At 42.6% G+C, this 17180-nt stretch overlaps 1 protein-coding gene across 1 annotated transcript in view; it reads left to right on the top strand.

The window, feature by feature from the left end:
- Positions 1–5763: 5763 nt before the first annotated feature.
- VLDLR (very low density lipoprotein receptor) overlaps positions 5764–17180 on the top strand; it is a 32676-nt gene continuing 21259 nt past the window's right edge. Inside the window, exons 1-3 of the mRNA XM_088476589.1 lie at positions 5764–6169; positions 15923–16042; positions 17054–17176. Coding sequence (XP_088332715.1) covers positions 6088–6169; positions 15923–16042; positions 17054–17176 — 325 coding nt within the window. The 5' untranslated portion in view covers positions 5764–6087. The remainder of the gene's footprint in view (positions 6170–15922; positions 16043–17053; positions 17177–17180) is intronic.

Below are 17180 nucleotides of genomic sequence, written 5' to 3'. Positions count from 1 at the left end.
TGTGCACACTTTTTTAATTAGATGAGTAGACTGTGTGCATTGCTATTCATAGTGAAGGGCTGTTTGTTTACACAGCAGTGCTTGATGACAACTGCTCCTGTGAAAAGCATTGTATGAGGGCCTGGCTTTCTACACAGAGCGGCATGGTAATGAAGGGCTGTTTCTCTATTGAAAGCTGACAGGGTCTTTTTGTATGCTCAAAGTTGCATGAGATGAGGGGCTGTTTGCTTACACAGTAGTTAGAATTAGTTCTAACATACACTAGTGTGGGTCACTTATTATCTGTTATATAACACACATTACACAGCGCTTTACAGAGAATATTGAAAATGTACTGATTTCCTTCAGGGGGATATAGATCTGCTTTCACTGACTTATAAGCACGATCAGCAGGTTGCAGCTATCCCAGTTATTTAATGTGTTTGGTTAGAATTTTTCCAAATCTAATTTATACCAGTATATCGGTATTTATATATTGTCGACATTTAGAATGTCAACACTGTAATGCCGAATGACTCAGAAAGTCTACAACATTGTTTATAATGCCAACATTGACAAAATGTAGACATTATCCATGTCTACATTATGAACATATCAGCGTTAGGGTTAGGCTGCAGTTAGGGTTAGATAGTATGGTCGACATTCTCACTGTCGACATGCATAATGTCGATATATGTTGAACTAGTCAACATTATGTCAGTGTCAACATAGATGTCAACTTTTAGACCAAGTCGACATACAAACCATGTCAACATTCTTGTGCTGACGTGCTGATGGCGACATTGATTGTCTAACTCGTATACCACTATGTATATAGATATTGAAGTTAATACCTTATTGTCTATTAAATAAATATTTTCATTTTAAATCATGAAACACAAAAAGATTGCACTCCTGGCGATATATCTACTAAAGTGCGGGTTTTTAGAAGTGGAGGTGTTGCCTATAGCAACCAGATTCTGCTTATCATTTCTCTAGCACCTTGTAGCAGATAATAGCTAGAATCTGATTGGTTGCTATGGGCAACAACTCCACTGCTAAAACCCCACACTTTAGTAAATACACACCTTGGAGTCATATTGTTAGCTTAGTTCCTTTGCTTTGGCATTTTCCTTTTAATTGGGATCAAGGGGCAGTTTAAGGGGCAGCATGACCACCAGATAACAGAGTTATCGATGTTCCTGATGAATCTACTAGTCTGTTTAGACGATAATTTTGTTTTAGCAATCAGCAAGTTTAATTAAAAAAAATTTGCCTGTGCTATTTTGCGCATCTGCAAAATAATAAAATCTTGCCAGCTGTAGTGCTTTCATTTATGACATTATAAGCACATTTTTGATCATTGCAAAGTAATGAGTCATGAACATATACATAGTTTTCTAAATTGCTGGCATGTTATCGAGGCTCAGTCAGTGACACTGGTTCTTTTTGGATGTGAACCATGCAAACCTATTTAAACATTTTACACAAATTTTGTTACTTTATTTGTAAGATGCCAAAAGCATATTACTGTACTTATATTTTTCCAGGCAATTCTTTTGTTTTTTTTATCTTGAAAATAGCTACATTTAAAGAGACTATCTTCAGCCATCCTTTTTTATTTATATATTTCTATATGTAGAATGATCACCACTTAAAAGTAAAATTGCAAACAAATCTCTTATTTTCTATAGATTTAAGAGTTCTGCTTCTTTCATAGTATGATCCCAATGGTTGTCATTTCCAGTGACCCCAGTCTTTGGCATGCTTCACATTTTTCACCATTAACACAGTATTCAGGTAGTCATACAATGTATGTAATAGCAACCTTAATAACATAAAAATTTGAAGGGTGAACTGTGCTCGCTCTGAATCAGGGCCGGCCCTCTGGTTTTTTAGAGCGGCCCCCTGGCCGTTCGCATAGCTGCGGGTGACCATCCACAGCTATAGCGAGCGGCCAAAAAGATGGTCGCGATGGTCTTGAAATACGGAATATTCCGAAATACGGAATATTTTTAGCATGATTGAAATAGTGAAACCTTTGATTTTTGATGGTTCAATGTACACAAACTATGTTTAAGGCACAAAATTATAAATAATAAAGTATAAAATGACCTATAGGCTGTGTGTATAAGGTGTATATGAAACATAAATGAATTTCATGTATGTACACAAACTTTGTTTGAGCCACAAAATTATTGAAAGTATTGTATAAAATAACCTTCAGGCTGTGTGCATAAGGTATATATAATACATAAATGCATTCTGTGTTTAGATTTGGGCCCTATTCTTAAGACATTTCAATATGTTATACAAATATTCTAAAATACGGAATATTCCGATATCCAAAATACCCTTGGTCCCAAGCATTTTGGATATGGGAGACTCAACCTGTAGTTTTATTCCAGGGGTAGGACTTTGACACCTCACCATAAAGTAATGTTTTGGCAATTGTGCCCCCTTTGCACTGTTCTAAAAATATTGTTAAAGTTGTTTGTGGCAGAGTCTCCAGTCTTTGGTGTAGATTACCTTCAGTAAAATACATATTGACCATTATGAAGATGTACACTCAAATGGACAACAGACAGATAACATTCATTTATGGGGAAATTAAAAAAAAGCTCATCTCTATATGGGTTACCATTGAAACACTGCTTGATCACTCCCTTTATTACATATTTGTAACATATACTATCCAATATTACAGGTATTTCCATCTGCAGCAACAGCATTTCTTAAATGTACTCGGCTGCCCTGAGTGTTGACTGGTTTATATATATATATATATATATATATATATATATATATATATATATACAGTAGCAACCTCTCACATTCTATTGTGGTTTGTTATTACAGCATACATTATGCCTGATCTAGCTTGTCCGCAATGAAGTACGACTGGAAACATTTTGGCTCTTCATGGATTTGGTTAACAGCAGTGTCTTGCCCATGCTATATTTCTCGGACGAAATTTCCCTGCCTCTCAGCATTGTGACATGGTTGAAAGCTGCGCGGCACTATCGTTACATATAGAACATCAGCATAGCGAGACTTATTGGCCTTGACACAGTGCAGATCTCTACTCTGGACCGCCCCACCGGAAGGAGGATACCAGCCACCCCATCCACCTTGACCCTGGCTCAATCTGTTGGTCGCCCACCTACCACGCCCCACTCCCTAGTTTGTGCACATCCACCCCAGCTGCCTCATAATACCACCCGGCAAATAATAATTCTGGAGAGAAGACTGAACAGCTACCAATACTATGTTAAATTTGAGGGGGTCACAGGATCATGTGCTGAGCACCCATTGGAGAAGCTCAGCACACGCTCCTCTGACACCTGTGTTCACCAGCCTCATGGAAATGATTCATCAGAGGCTGCTGGCTGTCTATTGCAGGAGCACTTGGTGATGGAAGGGTGGGGAGCAGCACCAGTGGCGGAGCTGCCATTAGATACTCGGGCAGGCAGGTCATGGCGGTGAATTTCACATCACAGTAGGAACTAATGTGTGGCAGAGGAGCCAAGGGCGATGGGTGTGTAATAGCGGCTTATACCACAGATCAGCAGGGACCCGGATCCTGCAGAGAGAGGAATCTTCGGGGATCACCACTCCCAATTGTATGTGATTGTAAAACAGTAGATTTCACTTGACTAGTGGCCTATTAATGTTCTGATTATCTCAGTCAATTTTTATGATTCATGGTGTACCACGAACTTTGCGACTTACCCGCACCAAGGGTTCCGCCAAAGGCTTTTTCACAAAATATTCGTCTTATAATAGTCCCATCACTAATGCAATAAAAGTACAATGCAATTGTACCATGAATGCTATAATGGTATTTCATGTAACTTCTCTTTGCGACTTATGGTGCATATACACTACACGAGTGTAGAATGACTTACATCGTAATCGTTCATCATCCTGTGCAGTGGATATTGTGCCCACACTGAACGATATGTCGTCCAGTGCAAGCGGCCTCTCTCATCCCCGAACATGCACAACCTGTTGATATCGGCAGGTTGTCCTGCATGTTCAGGCGATGACAGATGCCGGCAACGACCAGTGGGAGCGCGCATCGCTGGTCATTGCTGGCATATTCACTGCACGATTAATGAACAATTGAACGATAACAATGTTGTAATCGTTCATTTATCATGCAGTGGATATGTGCCTTTAGCCACTAATCTGCATAGAAAGGCGGAAGACAGAGGTCTGATAAAAGTGGTACATTCCATGCCTCTCACCATATATCTTTATACTTAATCTGCGACTTTTTACCAATTTCTTTGCTACAAGAATACTACAGTAATTATATGCACCTTGTACACTATAAGCAAATTTGTATGTGGCTATAATGTGAATAAAATGCAAAATTCTGGAAAAAGTACTTAAAGTACAGGAATTTGCTACCTGTGTCGGAGCGTCTAGATCACGCCATATGGCACAAAAAGGATAGTTGTATGAGGGCACATCAGTATAGCTGGCAAAAATAGTTTTTTTACTGTTTTATAAATATGCCCCTCACTTGACAGAAAACTGAGAAATAGGATTTCAGTTGTTCTGGGTGCAAATCATTTTGTTTTTCTCTGGAGAGGCCACACATGGCACTCAACCCTTCCCGGGTAACAGCTACAAAGCCTAAAGCTGGGTACACACGTAAAGATTATCTGTCCAACCATCCAACTAGTTGATGTTGGCCAGTCTGATTGAACTTCAAACTTCAATCGACAAATGTGAGCACGCATGAACGTTAATCGTTCATCGTTTTACACTGAACAATTTTTTGAACGAGTGAACGATACCGACGTCGTTATAGTTTAATCTTTCAAAAAATTATTGTGTGTGTACGCACCTTTATGGTGCATACACACTAGACAATATGCTCCCTGTGTGATATCGTCTAGTGTGTCCCCGGCAGGCTGTGCTCAATGTCGTCCATGACATTGAGCACACCCGCTGAATGATATCATTAACGATATCGTTCAGCGCCGGGCTCTCTCCCCCATTCCCCAACATGCAGCAACCTGACAACATCGTCAGGTTGCCCTGCATGTTAACCCGATGAACGATGATGACGAACGACCAGCGGGAACGCGCGTCATCGTTCATCGTTTTTGTGTTAAAAATGGCCGATAAAGTGGACGACTGAACGATAACGATATCGTTCAGTCGTCCACTTTAATCGCCCAGTGTGTACGCACCATTACACTTCACTATATAGTACTAGTAACCTTGGGAAGCTGAAGAGACACGTTGTGTGGCTGGTTTATTAGCTGTCAATCATACTTAGCATCAGCTGACACAAGAGAAGGGGGTAGGATGGCATGTGGAGAGGTCTGATGACATGTGGGTTGATATTATGGTCATGTGTGTCTAATGGAGGTAGTTTAATGTGGCATGAGAGGGTAAATGAATAGTGGTATGGATTGAACTGACTGGGAAGGGGGGGGGGGCAATTCAGCATCTTTCCTAGGGCCCCATGGCCCTAGGGCAATAATCCGTCTCTGGTGAGTGCAAGTAGCCTGCCTGACTTGGGAGATCTCTTTAGCTACCACAGCAGTGTGCACAGGGCCGGCCCATCCTGAAGCCATGTGCTCTCCTGTCATTACCTGCCCTCCTCCCAGCAGTGTCAGGTGATATACTCAGTCCCACTCATCCCCAGCACCGGCGGCAGTGCAGGCTACACGTTTTCCCGGATCATGCAATCCGCTGCCGCCACTCCGGATCACAGAGACGTGTGCTGCTGGGGAGAGTGTGTGCTCGGGGGCGCCGCCTGCCGATCCAGCGCCTCATCTTCCCAGCGCCTGCTGCACATCCAGCTGCCGCCGCTATTATAAGCGGAGCGTCTGTGTAGTCGCTTGTAACTGCACGTCTCCTCTCTCTCCCCACACTCACCCTGCCAGGGAGCAGCCCGGGGGGGTCAGCAGCCACACAGCGGCCCGCACTGCCGAATTTTTCCCCCTCCGTGGAAGCTAGAGGTGCCATTTGCAGCGAGGACTGGAAGCAACCTGCTATCCGGGATCACAGAGAGAGGGTGGTGTTTCACTGGGTGTCCTCCCCTTCCAGCTGGCTCTCCGGGGGGCTGCTGCGGGGCGCAGCGAGATGAGCAGGCTCTGTCGGGGGGCTGTGCTGCTGCTCTTGTTGCTTACTTGCTGTCTGCACCCGGAGCTCAGCTGGGTTCATGGTGAGTGTTCTCAGACATCTCCTCTCCTGTCAGTGCTGCTGCTGTGTAGGTCTGTCTGTCTCTGTCGTATAATTGCCATTAATGCCTGCTGCTGCAGATGGGGGTAATTGAAGGTGTTTGGGGGGTCAGTGAGGGTCCATAGCAACTTGATCTGGCAAATAAATGACATTAGCCAGTTGATCCCTATGACTAGTCGCATGTCTTGCTGGTTATTGTATCACTGGCATAGCTGCTGGTTTGGTTTTTTTTTTTCTTCCTCCAGTGCGTTCTTTATCATGGTTTCCTGTCAGTATAGGTACTATAGTAGGTCTCTCGAAACTGTATTTAATGTTTAGCCCATTGTTTCTTTCTGTATAGATTTGCCAAACCCCTCATTCATTGTTATCATGGCTAACAAGGTACAGCATTGGGGCAGGCAATCAAAGCAGTAATAAATAAAGCTGGTTATACTTGCATATGCCTGTTCCAAGTAAGGGGTTAACGAAGTGTTTAAAGGGCAGAGAAGGAGACTATGCTCCAGTCGGTCTGCTTTAATTCATTCTTAGTGCTAGACTTCCTTTGTCACCAGCACATGCAATGAAATGCCATGATTACCTGGCAGCACTTTGATTTGTTTGGATACAGAGCTGTAGAAAAGTGGCTGCTTTCTTTCTCCCCAGTAACTACTGTAGCTTGGCCATGTCCTCTGACTGGAATATATATCCCTGCCCTGCAAGTGAGTGACAGCCTCTTGTGTTTTTGTTTGTGCTTCTGTTGGTGAAAGTCATTTCACTTGACCTCCAAGTGAGCTGTCGAACCTATGAAGTTGTGGTGTTCTGAGCTGCCTCCCTTTGTAACACTGTTGGTACTTAAATAGAGAAACACTAATCAAAACAGAACTTGTATAGACCAAAGTAGTCCTTGGTGTCTGATCAAAAACCTCACAGGTGCTTCTCTGACTACAGTAAGCTTACCTGCTAAACTAGGTGTTTCTCTAATTATAGTGTAACAGTGACTTTCTGTAGTGAAGGCTTATCACTTGTTATGGTAGACAATAGCTGTACAAATGTAATGTGTAGGGCAGAGTTTCCCAAACTATGCCATTAGTCTAGTTTGAAGGATAACCATGCTTCACTCTGGGGACTGAATTGCTACCGCAGTCTCTTTGATTTACCCATCTGGACTGAAGCATTGATATCCTTAAACCGGTATGCATACCACATCCTAGAGGCCGTGATTCTGTTGCTTGCTTTACTGGTGCCAGAATAGACGCTGGTCAGAAACCTGGTGCCGGAATACTGAAGGTAAGTAATGGGGTTAGGGTTGGGCTCTAAAGGGGGAGGGTTAGGTTTAGGGGGGGGGGTGGTAAGGTTTAGGCACTAGGGAGGGTTAGCATACTGACCAACAAGTGTCGGTATGTTAACCCTGTCGGGATTCTGACCGCCAGGATCCCGGCTGTCGGTAGTGGAGTTTGGGAACCTCTGGTGTAGGAGGTGTATATCTTCTACTAGCTAACACAATGTGTTGTGTTCACATGGTTCTTGCAGTGAGGCCAGTTGCCTGTAAAAGGTTGGCGAGTGTTAGAGAACATTGTAGTTATGTTAATCCTGGATTTTGGTGTAACTGAAGTTGTACCATAGAGGTACTGTTTGGTATATTTCATAAACTGTCAAGTACAACCTATTGTACTTGACAGTTGACGCTTGTCATTTTACCGATGCTGGGAAACTGTGTGCTTTGCATCCCGATCAAAGTGGCGCTGATAGCCACGGGGGGGGGGGGTGGTGGTGTGGTATGTTTAAGGTTCTGGGGGGGGGGGGCACCTTAGGGATAGGCACCCCCCCTGCCCTCTGGGAGGTTAGGTTTAAGCTAGGGGTAAGGGGGGTTAGGCCTCCTCGGGGGGAGGTTAGGGTTGGGCACCCCCTGGGGGACTTGGGTTTAGGCGGAAGGGGGGGGTTAGGGTTAGGCACCACTATGGGAGGGTTAGGGGGTAGAATTAGGTTGGAGAATACTTACCTTGAACGATTAGGATTTTCTCCTCTGCCGGGATGCTGCTGTCGGGATTCCAACCACCGGGCATGGGTCCGGCAGTAAATCATACAGATTCCCTGATGCTTGTATTGGATTCTTGTCAGTGACTCCTCAGTCTTTATCCCACCAACTTTCAGTCAGCTTTTGGTCTGCTGCTTACACCTGTAATCTTAATACAAACTTCTGTGTTTTTTTTTCTTGTCTTACATGTGGAAACTAACACCTAGAACACTCAATGCTTAACATTGGGACTTTTTTCCTTTGACCAAGTTGCAGTGTATTAACGTGTTAAACCACAGTGGCTTAGGGGTCTATTAAGCTGTGTTAGGAGATAAACTTAACAGATAAGGTACCAGCTAATCAGCTCCTAACTGCCATCTCACAGGCTGTTTGAAAAAGGACAGTTGGGAGCCGATTGGCTGTACCTTTTCTCCGTTCACTTAATCTCCTAAGTGAACGGAGATAAGGTACCAACCAATCTGCTCCTAACTGTCCTTTTTTAAAAACACAGCCTGTGAGATGACAGGAGCTGATTGGCTGGTACCTTATCTGTTAGGAGATAAACTTAACACAGCTTAGTAAATAGACCCCTATTTTTTTTTATTTTTTTTTTTTGTATGACTGTTGGCATGGCGTGTTCACATATCCTGGTTGATAAAGGTAACCCATCATATGATCAGTAAACCATTAATCTATGCTTCACCACCTGTTACAAAAAAATCTAGACTTCCTATGCCTGTTATGGGCTGTTGCTTTGCCTCTGTCTGAGAGGAGCTATTCAATTGTTCCTGTCGTGCATGATCAGCTGCCAGCACATCATTTCAGCTCATTGGTGCATTTTATTCACAGGCTAGTTTAAAATCCCTTATTTTGTGTAGGGCTCCTATTTTAAAACCAGTAGCTAACATCTGTTACCTGAAGTCTGATTATAGGTATAACATGACCTACACTTTCTGGTATCAAAGTACTGGAGTACCATGAAATCATATTTGAGGCTATTCAGTGAGACATAGTGGTGATAACTTATTTTTGGTGTTTGAGATCTGTGGAATCTAAGATCCTGGCTTGTGGCCTAACAGTAATGTAGTTGATGCAGAGTTGTATGCAACTGAGCCCCCAAACCATAGGCGCAAATTGTCACTAAAAAGCCACAAATGCAATCATACAAATGGCCTCCCATCTTGTGTATGAAAAACCTTGCTTAAACATACATAAGCATTATATATGCCTGAGCTGCAAAGAATTTTCTGACAGTGATTGTCAAAATCCTACCACAAGCAGGTGCTGATGACAATTCTCAGTCTACATTAGGCTGAATGAGGGTGGTATTATATTTTATGCTCAAGGATCAGAAGCTCTCAAATCTGAGTTTGTGCACTTTTCTGGGCATGGGTTACACTATGTTAAGTTTGTTCCCGTATGGTAATATTAAACCTTGAACAGATTGTTCCTTACAAAGATCTGTCACTGCAATGGTAAATTGTTAACTAAACTATGGCCTTTGTTTTATGGGTACACAAGTTTCCTATAGGACTTTAATAATTTGCTTTCTATATTGGAATAGATGGTGAAACTTCATGTGCTACACATGGAAAAATGTCTAGCATGCATATTACATTTAAGGAAAGAACTTGCCTGATCTGGGTTTTTTTTTTTTCTTTCTACTTGGCTATACACTTTGAGGAAGCTGAATAACATGATGGTATCCCCTGTACAACAAGCACAATGTAGACTGTTGTTCTCTGGGAGTCACTTCTGTGGCAGGCCCTTACTGTCTTAAAAGCATGTGTGCTGTTCTGGTACTGAAGAAGGTTGCGTTTAAAGGAAAATGTATTTTTGTCAAACTCTGATCAGGTCTGTGAAACAATAACCATTTTTAGGACCATGACTGTAAATGACTACCAAACACAAGCTAGCATGTGTGCATCTGCACTTTAGTTCTAAACGCTGCATGCAACTCTACTCAATGGACAATATAATTTTAGTAGTGCTGTAATAACTCATGGCAATGTAAACAAACTGGAAAATCATAGATTAATCTGATGGCAGAACTAGTGTTAGTTGTGGGGGAAGCTCTCATGAGTATTGGGTCTAGGAGGGGGAGCAAGAATATGTACATTTGTAGTGACCTAATTGAGGGAGAGAAGACAAAGGGTAGTCATAAATGGAATCTATTCAGACTGGGCTCCGGTTACAGTATTGTGATGTACCACAGGGATCAGTCACTGTCATTAATCTTTTTATTAATTGCCTTGTAGATGGCCTAGAAAGTATCTTCTTGACAATTATGTAGGGCTTATTTAACATTAAGTTGTACAGTCACTTGCTTACTGCAGATTCTTACAATGTAATAGAATGTTGCTGGTGTTGGCAGGGCTGGATTAGAAGGGGGCAACAGGCCCTAGGGACCCCACACACTATCACCACAATTGGTACCCAGATCCTGAAGTATAGCCTTTCGCTGTCTCCTGTCCCCCCTCGGCGGCTCAGCTGTTCTGTGTACAGCGGTGGCTGCAGTTCAGTCTCAGGAGATGTTGCGTTGCCATCTCGCAAGACTTTCTCCAGACTACCAGAGCTGAAGGAAGGTTTGGGGCTGCAGGGGGAACAGATGGCATGCAGTCGGGAAGCCGGCAGACCTAATCCCGACTATCATATCCCGGCAAGGGTCTAAAGGCAGGCGTCAACATGCCTACGCTTGTCATTAGACATATGCCGGGAGCCCGACGTCTGGCATCCCGATCGAAGGGACGCCTGGTGTGGATAGCTGCAGAGGGATAGTTAGGTTTAGGCTTCCTGGGGGGACTTAGGGTTAGGCACCCCCCCCCCCTGGGAGGTTAGGTTTAGGCTAGGTGGGGGGGGGTTAGGTTCACCGAACCCCCCCCCCCCCTGGTGTCTGACTCCCAAGCGTGAGCATCCTGACTGTAAATGTTAAGGTTAGGCTGTGGGAAGTGAGTTAGGACGCTTGCCTGAGTGGGTCTGGATTCTGACTGTTTTAGGATCCCATACCCAACCCGTAATAAACATAGGCCTTGAGGATTACATGGCAGGCTAGAAAAGGCATGATTTCTTTCCTCTGGAAGGTAACTGATTCATGTGGGTTTTGTGTTTTTGTTGTATAATCCTTTCATGGCAGATGCATCCTGTTATTTATGCTAGCAGCCTCCCAGAGGGCTGGAGGAGTGAAAACTTATGGATTTTAATACATGCATGATCAGAAGATAACACGGAAACAGTTAGAACTACTGCTTGAATTCTGCAATTGGTAAACAGTTATGGTTCTCCTAATTCACCCACCCCTCTGCCATGCCAACACATGACTACAGGGGGTGAACTTGACATATTCCTTAAAGCCCTGGGAGAAACTGCTACATGGAGGATTATCTTCTATAGGAGATAAGCAGTATGGCATATGACCAGTAGTCACTACTTTTACAAAAACACTACGCTTCCAGTTTTGAGGAGTATTTTAGCCAACAAGGAGATCATTTTCCATAATGAAACCTAAAGGTAATTTGCATTGTTAAAAGTTGTACATCAACCAGGCAAGGTTGTGAATAGGAGTGGTCAAGTACAGCTTAACTAGATCAGGCCTGGCCAACCTGTGGCTCTCCAACTGTTGTGAAACTGCAAGTCCCAGCATGACCTGCAACAGTTAGCATTCCCTAATGGCAAATCTGTAGCAGGGCAGCTCAGAGTACAATCTTGCATAGATGCACACGAATGGGACAGCGACCAAAAGACACATGTACATATTGCATTTTCTAGGCATTGGACCTATTCCCTACATCTGGCCCAGGAATGACTGAGCAAGCTGCAGGGCCACTCCCTGGGTATCCCAGCATCTTTTCATAAGAGGTTAGGGCCCCCTAGGCAAGAGCCTACCTCAATTCCCCAATCGTTGCCTTGCCCTCTCCTGCAGCCTCCTGTACTGCCACTCCTCTGGCTTCTCTCTGCCATCCATGTTGAATTTCCTGTGCAACAAAATGGTGTCAATTTGTTTCCAGCAGCTCCCTCCAATGGAAGCAGCAGACACATCCTCTATCTCCAGCATTGGGACAAGGAATTTATCTTCTTCAAATGGTGTATAGAAATATGTAAATCTTTTTTTTTTTTTTTTTTTTCTTTGAGTGCCTGTCACTTAGGCAACTATGGAGAGAATTCAATTGTTTTATCGCTGCTGCAGCTCCCGTGAAAGTAACATGTGCTATTTTAGTAGTTTTTGGACACCAATCACTACTGCAAATGTCTTCCCAAAATGCAGGGCATTCACCTAAAGAGACAGTTTAAGGTGCCCAAAAGCCCTACTTATTTCTCTGCTCAGAAATCTGGCTTAAGTAATGGTTTCCCAAAAACAATTGAACATCTTCCATCACTTTAGATGGGATCTGTGGCCACAATTAAACAATTGAATTGCCCCATGACTACCATAAAAGTGTCAATGCAATTACAGTATATGACTCTGTATTTTCAATCTTTTAAGACAAACTGCTCTGCATATTGTTAGAACAGTAGTAGCTTGAATAAACCTCCAAGCTGAACCATAATGGTAGAAGTATCCATTATGTTGTGGATAGAAGAGAATTGGACATCAGGCTTTGCCTTTAGCAAAGATCACTAGATGGCCATGGAATCGTTCCATCCTGATGTGTACCGTGGATACAATATGTCGGCTGCTATATCATCCAGGTACACATTGCTCCAGTGTGTACCTAGTTTTAGCGTTGGAGGCTTTAGTTGTGGGTCTTTTTTTATTTTATTTTTTTTTTTTTTTTCCCCTGAAGTTACGTAAATTGCAGTCTGCTGCAGGAGCCAATAAGAATCAGGCTGATACCAACAGTGAAGGTGCCAGCCTGCACAGGCGCATTGTCCAGGCCATGGCCATGTGGGGTGGGCTGCCGTTATATGCAGACAAGGAGGGAGGGCAGTGAATAGTGAGTGAACTGCAGGTTAATAAGTCAGACCCTTCCACATAGATGACTATGCTGTTCATAATGCAACAAAGCTAACCGCACATGTACAACAATAATGTTGGGGCTGGAGGAATGAGTTGCTTAGGTGAGCTCCTCATTATCAGCTGTCCCTGTGTGTATCCACATCCTAAGCTGCTGCTGTGCAGCTTGCTGGGGCCTGGGCACTGGGATGTGCTGGGAAGGCAGGAGGATCATGGATGAGAGACTTGTATTGCAGCATCAGCTGAATGTTTCTGCAGCCTCCATGTGCACCCCTTCCTGACTACTGAACATGGCAATAAGCAATGTTTTCTTTGCACCATGTATTTCCTAGGCAACTCTCCGTGGTGCCCCTGTCAGAACAGCGCTGACTCCATGGGCGTATGGCTTAGGGATCACTTCACAGTGGAGGAGTGGTTGTAGGCAGACTCCAGCCGGTTCAATGTAGGGATGGACACAGGAATCTGATGGTGACTAACCATCAATGTGTATTGCTGCCACCATTGAATGGAAATCATTTGGTGTTACGATGGTGGCTCGGACATGACCCTGCTTTGTACCTGACTCCATCCTCTCTAGGCTGCTGCTAAGCAACAGGGCACACTGGCTCTGAGACAGTGAGAGCCAATCAGAGCACAGCCACTCACATAGCACAACAGGTTTTTTATTCTGACTTTCTTCATACCAAGCCTCAGTTTCAGATGCTGTCTTGCTGTTTTCAGCACCATGGCCAGCTCCTCTACAGCAGCTTGGTGTTTGTTTTTTTTTTTTTTTTTTTTATGTGCCTGCTTTAATAAAATAGTCACTGCTCTGTTCCCTTTTGCCACAGATGCTGTATGGAATAGTGCAAGTTCCATCCAGTGGGTTAAGATATTAGCCCAAATGAACTAACCCCTAAACCAACTAAGGGTAGTTGACATGAACTTTGAAAAGGAGATGATGCATCTCTTGCTGTTAATTTCCCTAGCTTGAAATATTTCAAGTAGCTGGATTTTTTTTCATAGAGTAGTTGAAGTTTGTCAGCCATCGGGGTGACTTCAATTCTCCCTTCAGCCCCGTAAAAAAAAAAAAAATGGCCAAATAGCAGAGCAGAATTAGGTGATTATTGGCTGTAAAGCAAAGTATTAGATGTTCTTAAAAGTTGTCAAATTGTGGGGTCTTTCTTCCTTAGTACTGGTGGAAAAATGGGTAGGCTGCAAGTTAGTCTGTAAAGAATATTGTGCTATTTTGGTGACTCATTTGCAGATTGCTAGAAAAACACTAACTCACACCTGCAAGTTCAAAAGCCATTTTCCATAAATGCAACAGCCCCCACGTACCTGTCACATGACACTTCATGATCTCTAAAATGCTCAAAAATCAGGTTTGTCAGTATTGGCCATATTGTGCTATTTAAACGCCTCCCAGTGCTTGAATATTCAGTACCAGAGGTTCTGAGTAGTTGGTACCAGAGGTGTACTGACACCTTTTTAACTCTTATGTTCGGGGGGTACAAGGGAAGAAATGCAATTTTGCTGTCACTCCTGTCTGGGAGTTCAGAATAGAATTTCAAGATTGTGCTGAGATTACCTTCTTACCTGTGATATCACATCAAACTGAAATGAATTCCCCATCCCATTTATGTGAAGGAGCCACACTATGTACCTTCAGTGGAAAATAGTTTCCTCTCTGCTGATTAAGTATTAACCTATTCAATGACTGAATTTATAATATAGCTATAATGTGAATTTAGGGGGAGGTGGTAGAGGCAGAAATGGAGATGTGTGATTGTGGGCACCAAACATTGGATGGATTTCTATTAAATTCTATGTTTAATAGTGCCAGGAATGAGTTCCCAGGGCTATTCAATTGCTCATGCTGAAAACCTGCGATTAAAGGATTTCTGCTTGGACCCTCCTGAGGCATGAGCAGAAACCAGACTGAACCAGTGCCATCATGCTAGTTGCAGTCTTACCATATGCACTAACAGCATCACTCCAGGCACTTAAGTTGGAGAATGCAATTGCCACAACTAAACACCTAGCATTAGCCACAGTAAACTATCTCCTGACTTGAGAGCTCAGCGTGATACAAACAATTGCATTTAATTCCCCACATAGAGGTGAGGCGTTGAGTTGGGTGGACTTTCAATGCTTTCAGCTATGTTTGGTGAACCTATACATTGTCCATTCCTCCTCCAGAGCACTAGAAGCCATATATGCAACAGATTAATAGAAGCTATCACTCTCTCTCCAATGACCTGACCATAGTAAATTATGATGCATGATATATTCTCATTACTCTATCTGAAATGATGCAGTGATGTGTGCAAATGTTTACTCTTAATTTTAGGTGACCTACATGTGTTGACAATAGGGGAAATACTGAACTGAGTCTCCCCACAATATCTCCTGTTTCCACACTGTAAAATAATGGGAAATTGTTTGTGGCCAATAGTAGGTAAATCTAAGTATAAAGGTATCAAACTACAGTTTGACTAAATATAGTTTCACTAACTATTTTTGTCAGGCTTATAGTGGACTTTGGTCAACGTTTGTTTGCTCTATGCATTGTGCAGAATACTTGAGCATTTAATCCAGGCTGTAGGACCATTATGCTGATAACTTGTTGCTTAAATATCTTATTTTTAAAAAAAAATGTATGGACTCTTATCTAAATGCCTGCTTACCAATGCTTACTGTAGATGCAGTAGGAAGTCTAGTATCCCTTTTTTAAACCAGCAATTCATGTAACACTTGACTATACATCCCCCTGTATTGCAATAGTCTTGCTTTGAGATATAATTTCCTTCTAGGCACAAAGACATTGTGTGAAGAATCGCAGTTTGAGTGTGGTAATGGACGTTGCATTACTTCATTGTGGCAGTGTGATGGCGATGAAGACTGTGCTGATGGGTCTGATGAAAATTCATGTGGTAAGTTCCACTGTCAATGTAGTAATGTCAAATGTATCCATAAATTCTACATTAGCATGGTCTGTATTTGGTTGATACTCTGAATTCAGCATGTATGCCATGCAAACTGCTTTAATACATAAATTAAAGAGGAACTTTATTCTAGAACTTAATGTTAAGTGTTTATCTATGGAGGCAAATCGATTACCTGCAATGTGCTGTTGGGATAGCATCTGAAGGCCAGCAACATCACCCTATAACTTCACTTTTAAACTCTACAAAGTTTCCATGTTAACTGAAATTCTTTCTTCAGCTGCTAAAACTGTACAAACATGGTTCTGGTGTTAGACAAAGGGTTATTAGAGCCAGTAGCGTAGGGAAACTGTTCTATGCATTAGAAACTAATCTGCAAGTATTGTCACAAGAACTAGATTTATTCTAAATGCAGAGATTATCTGTAGTTTTTTGTTCAAACCGTATTGTATTCATATATTAGAAAAGCCATGCAAATAGAATGTTAGTTTTGTTACCAGTTGTCCTTGTGCTATATAATTTATCATAAATATCAAACTTGCATGTTTCATGGTGTATTCTACTCTAGCAGCCTCTTAAAGACTCTGCATACCATTATAAGTGTTATGCTAGAATACAGGATACCAAAGCCATATGCATTACTGAACCACATGCTTGGACAACCAGGAGATCTGAAGCTGTTGCTTCTAGGACTTGTAGTGTGCCAAGCCACCCACTGACTCTTGTCACCAATCATGTAGGTTAAGAATATTACACGACTTGTTAATAGACTATTAATATGGTTCAGGGTTTTTTCTTGTGGTAAAGTGTACTGCTGGTTTAATAACTCTACAACTTAGACTCTAGTTAGCAGTGACTATTATTTTCCCAGAAACCCTAGCATTTCATACTGCTCTCCAATAGGCTGGTTGTCAAATTTTTCAAAGCAGCATGATCTCTGCAGAGCTAGTGGGTTTTTTCTTCCCTCCCCTTAGTCTGTATATATTTTCTATTTTGCAGAAAAGAAAACCTGTGCGGAGGCAGACTTTGTTTGTAGCAATGGCCAGTGTGTTCCAGAACGATGGCAGTGTGATGGAGACCCAGACTGCGAAGATGGATCTGATGAAACACCGGAGCTGTGCCGTAA

This window comes from Taudactylus pleione, unplaced genomic scaffold (assembly GCF_031769625.1).
Source record: "Taudactylus pleione unplaced genomic scaffold, aTauple2 ptg000190l, whole genome shotgun sequence".
Lineage (NCBI taxonomy): Eukaryota > Metazoa > Chordata > Amphibia > Anura > Myobatrachidae > Taudactylus > Taudactylus pleione.
This window is presented reverse-complemented; position numbering and strand designations above follow the sequence as displayed.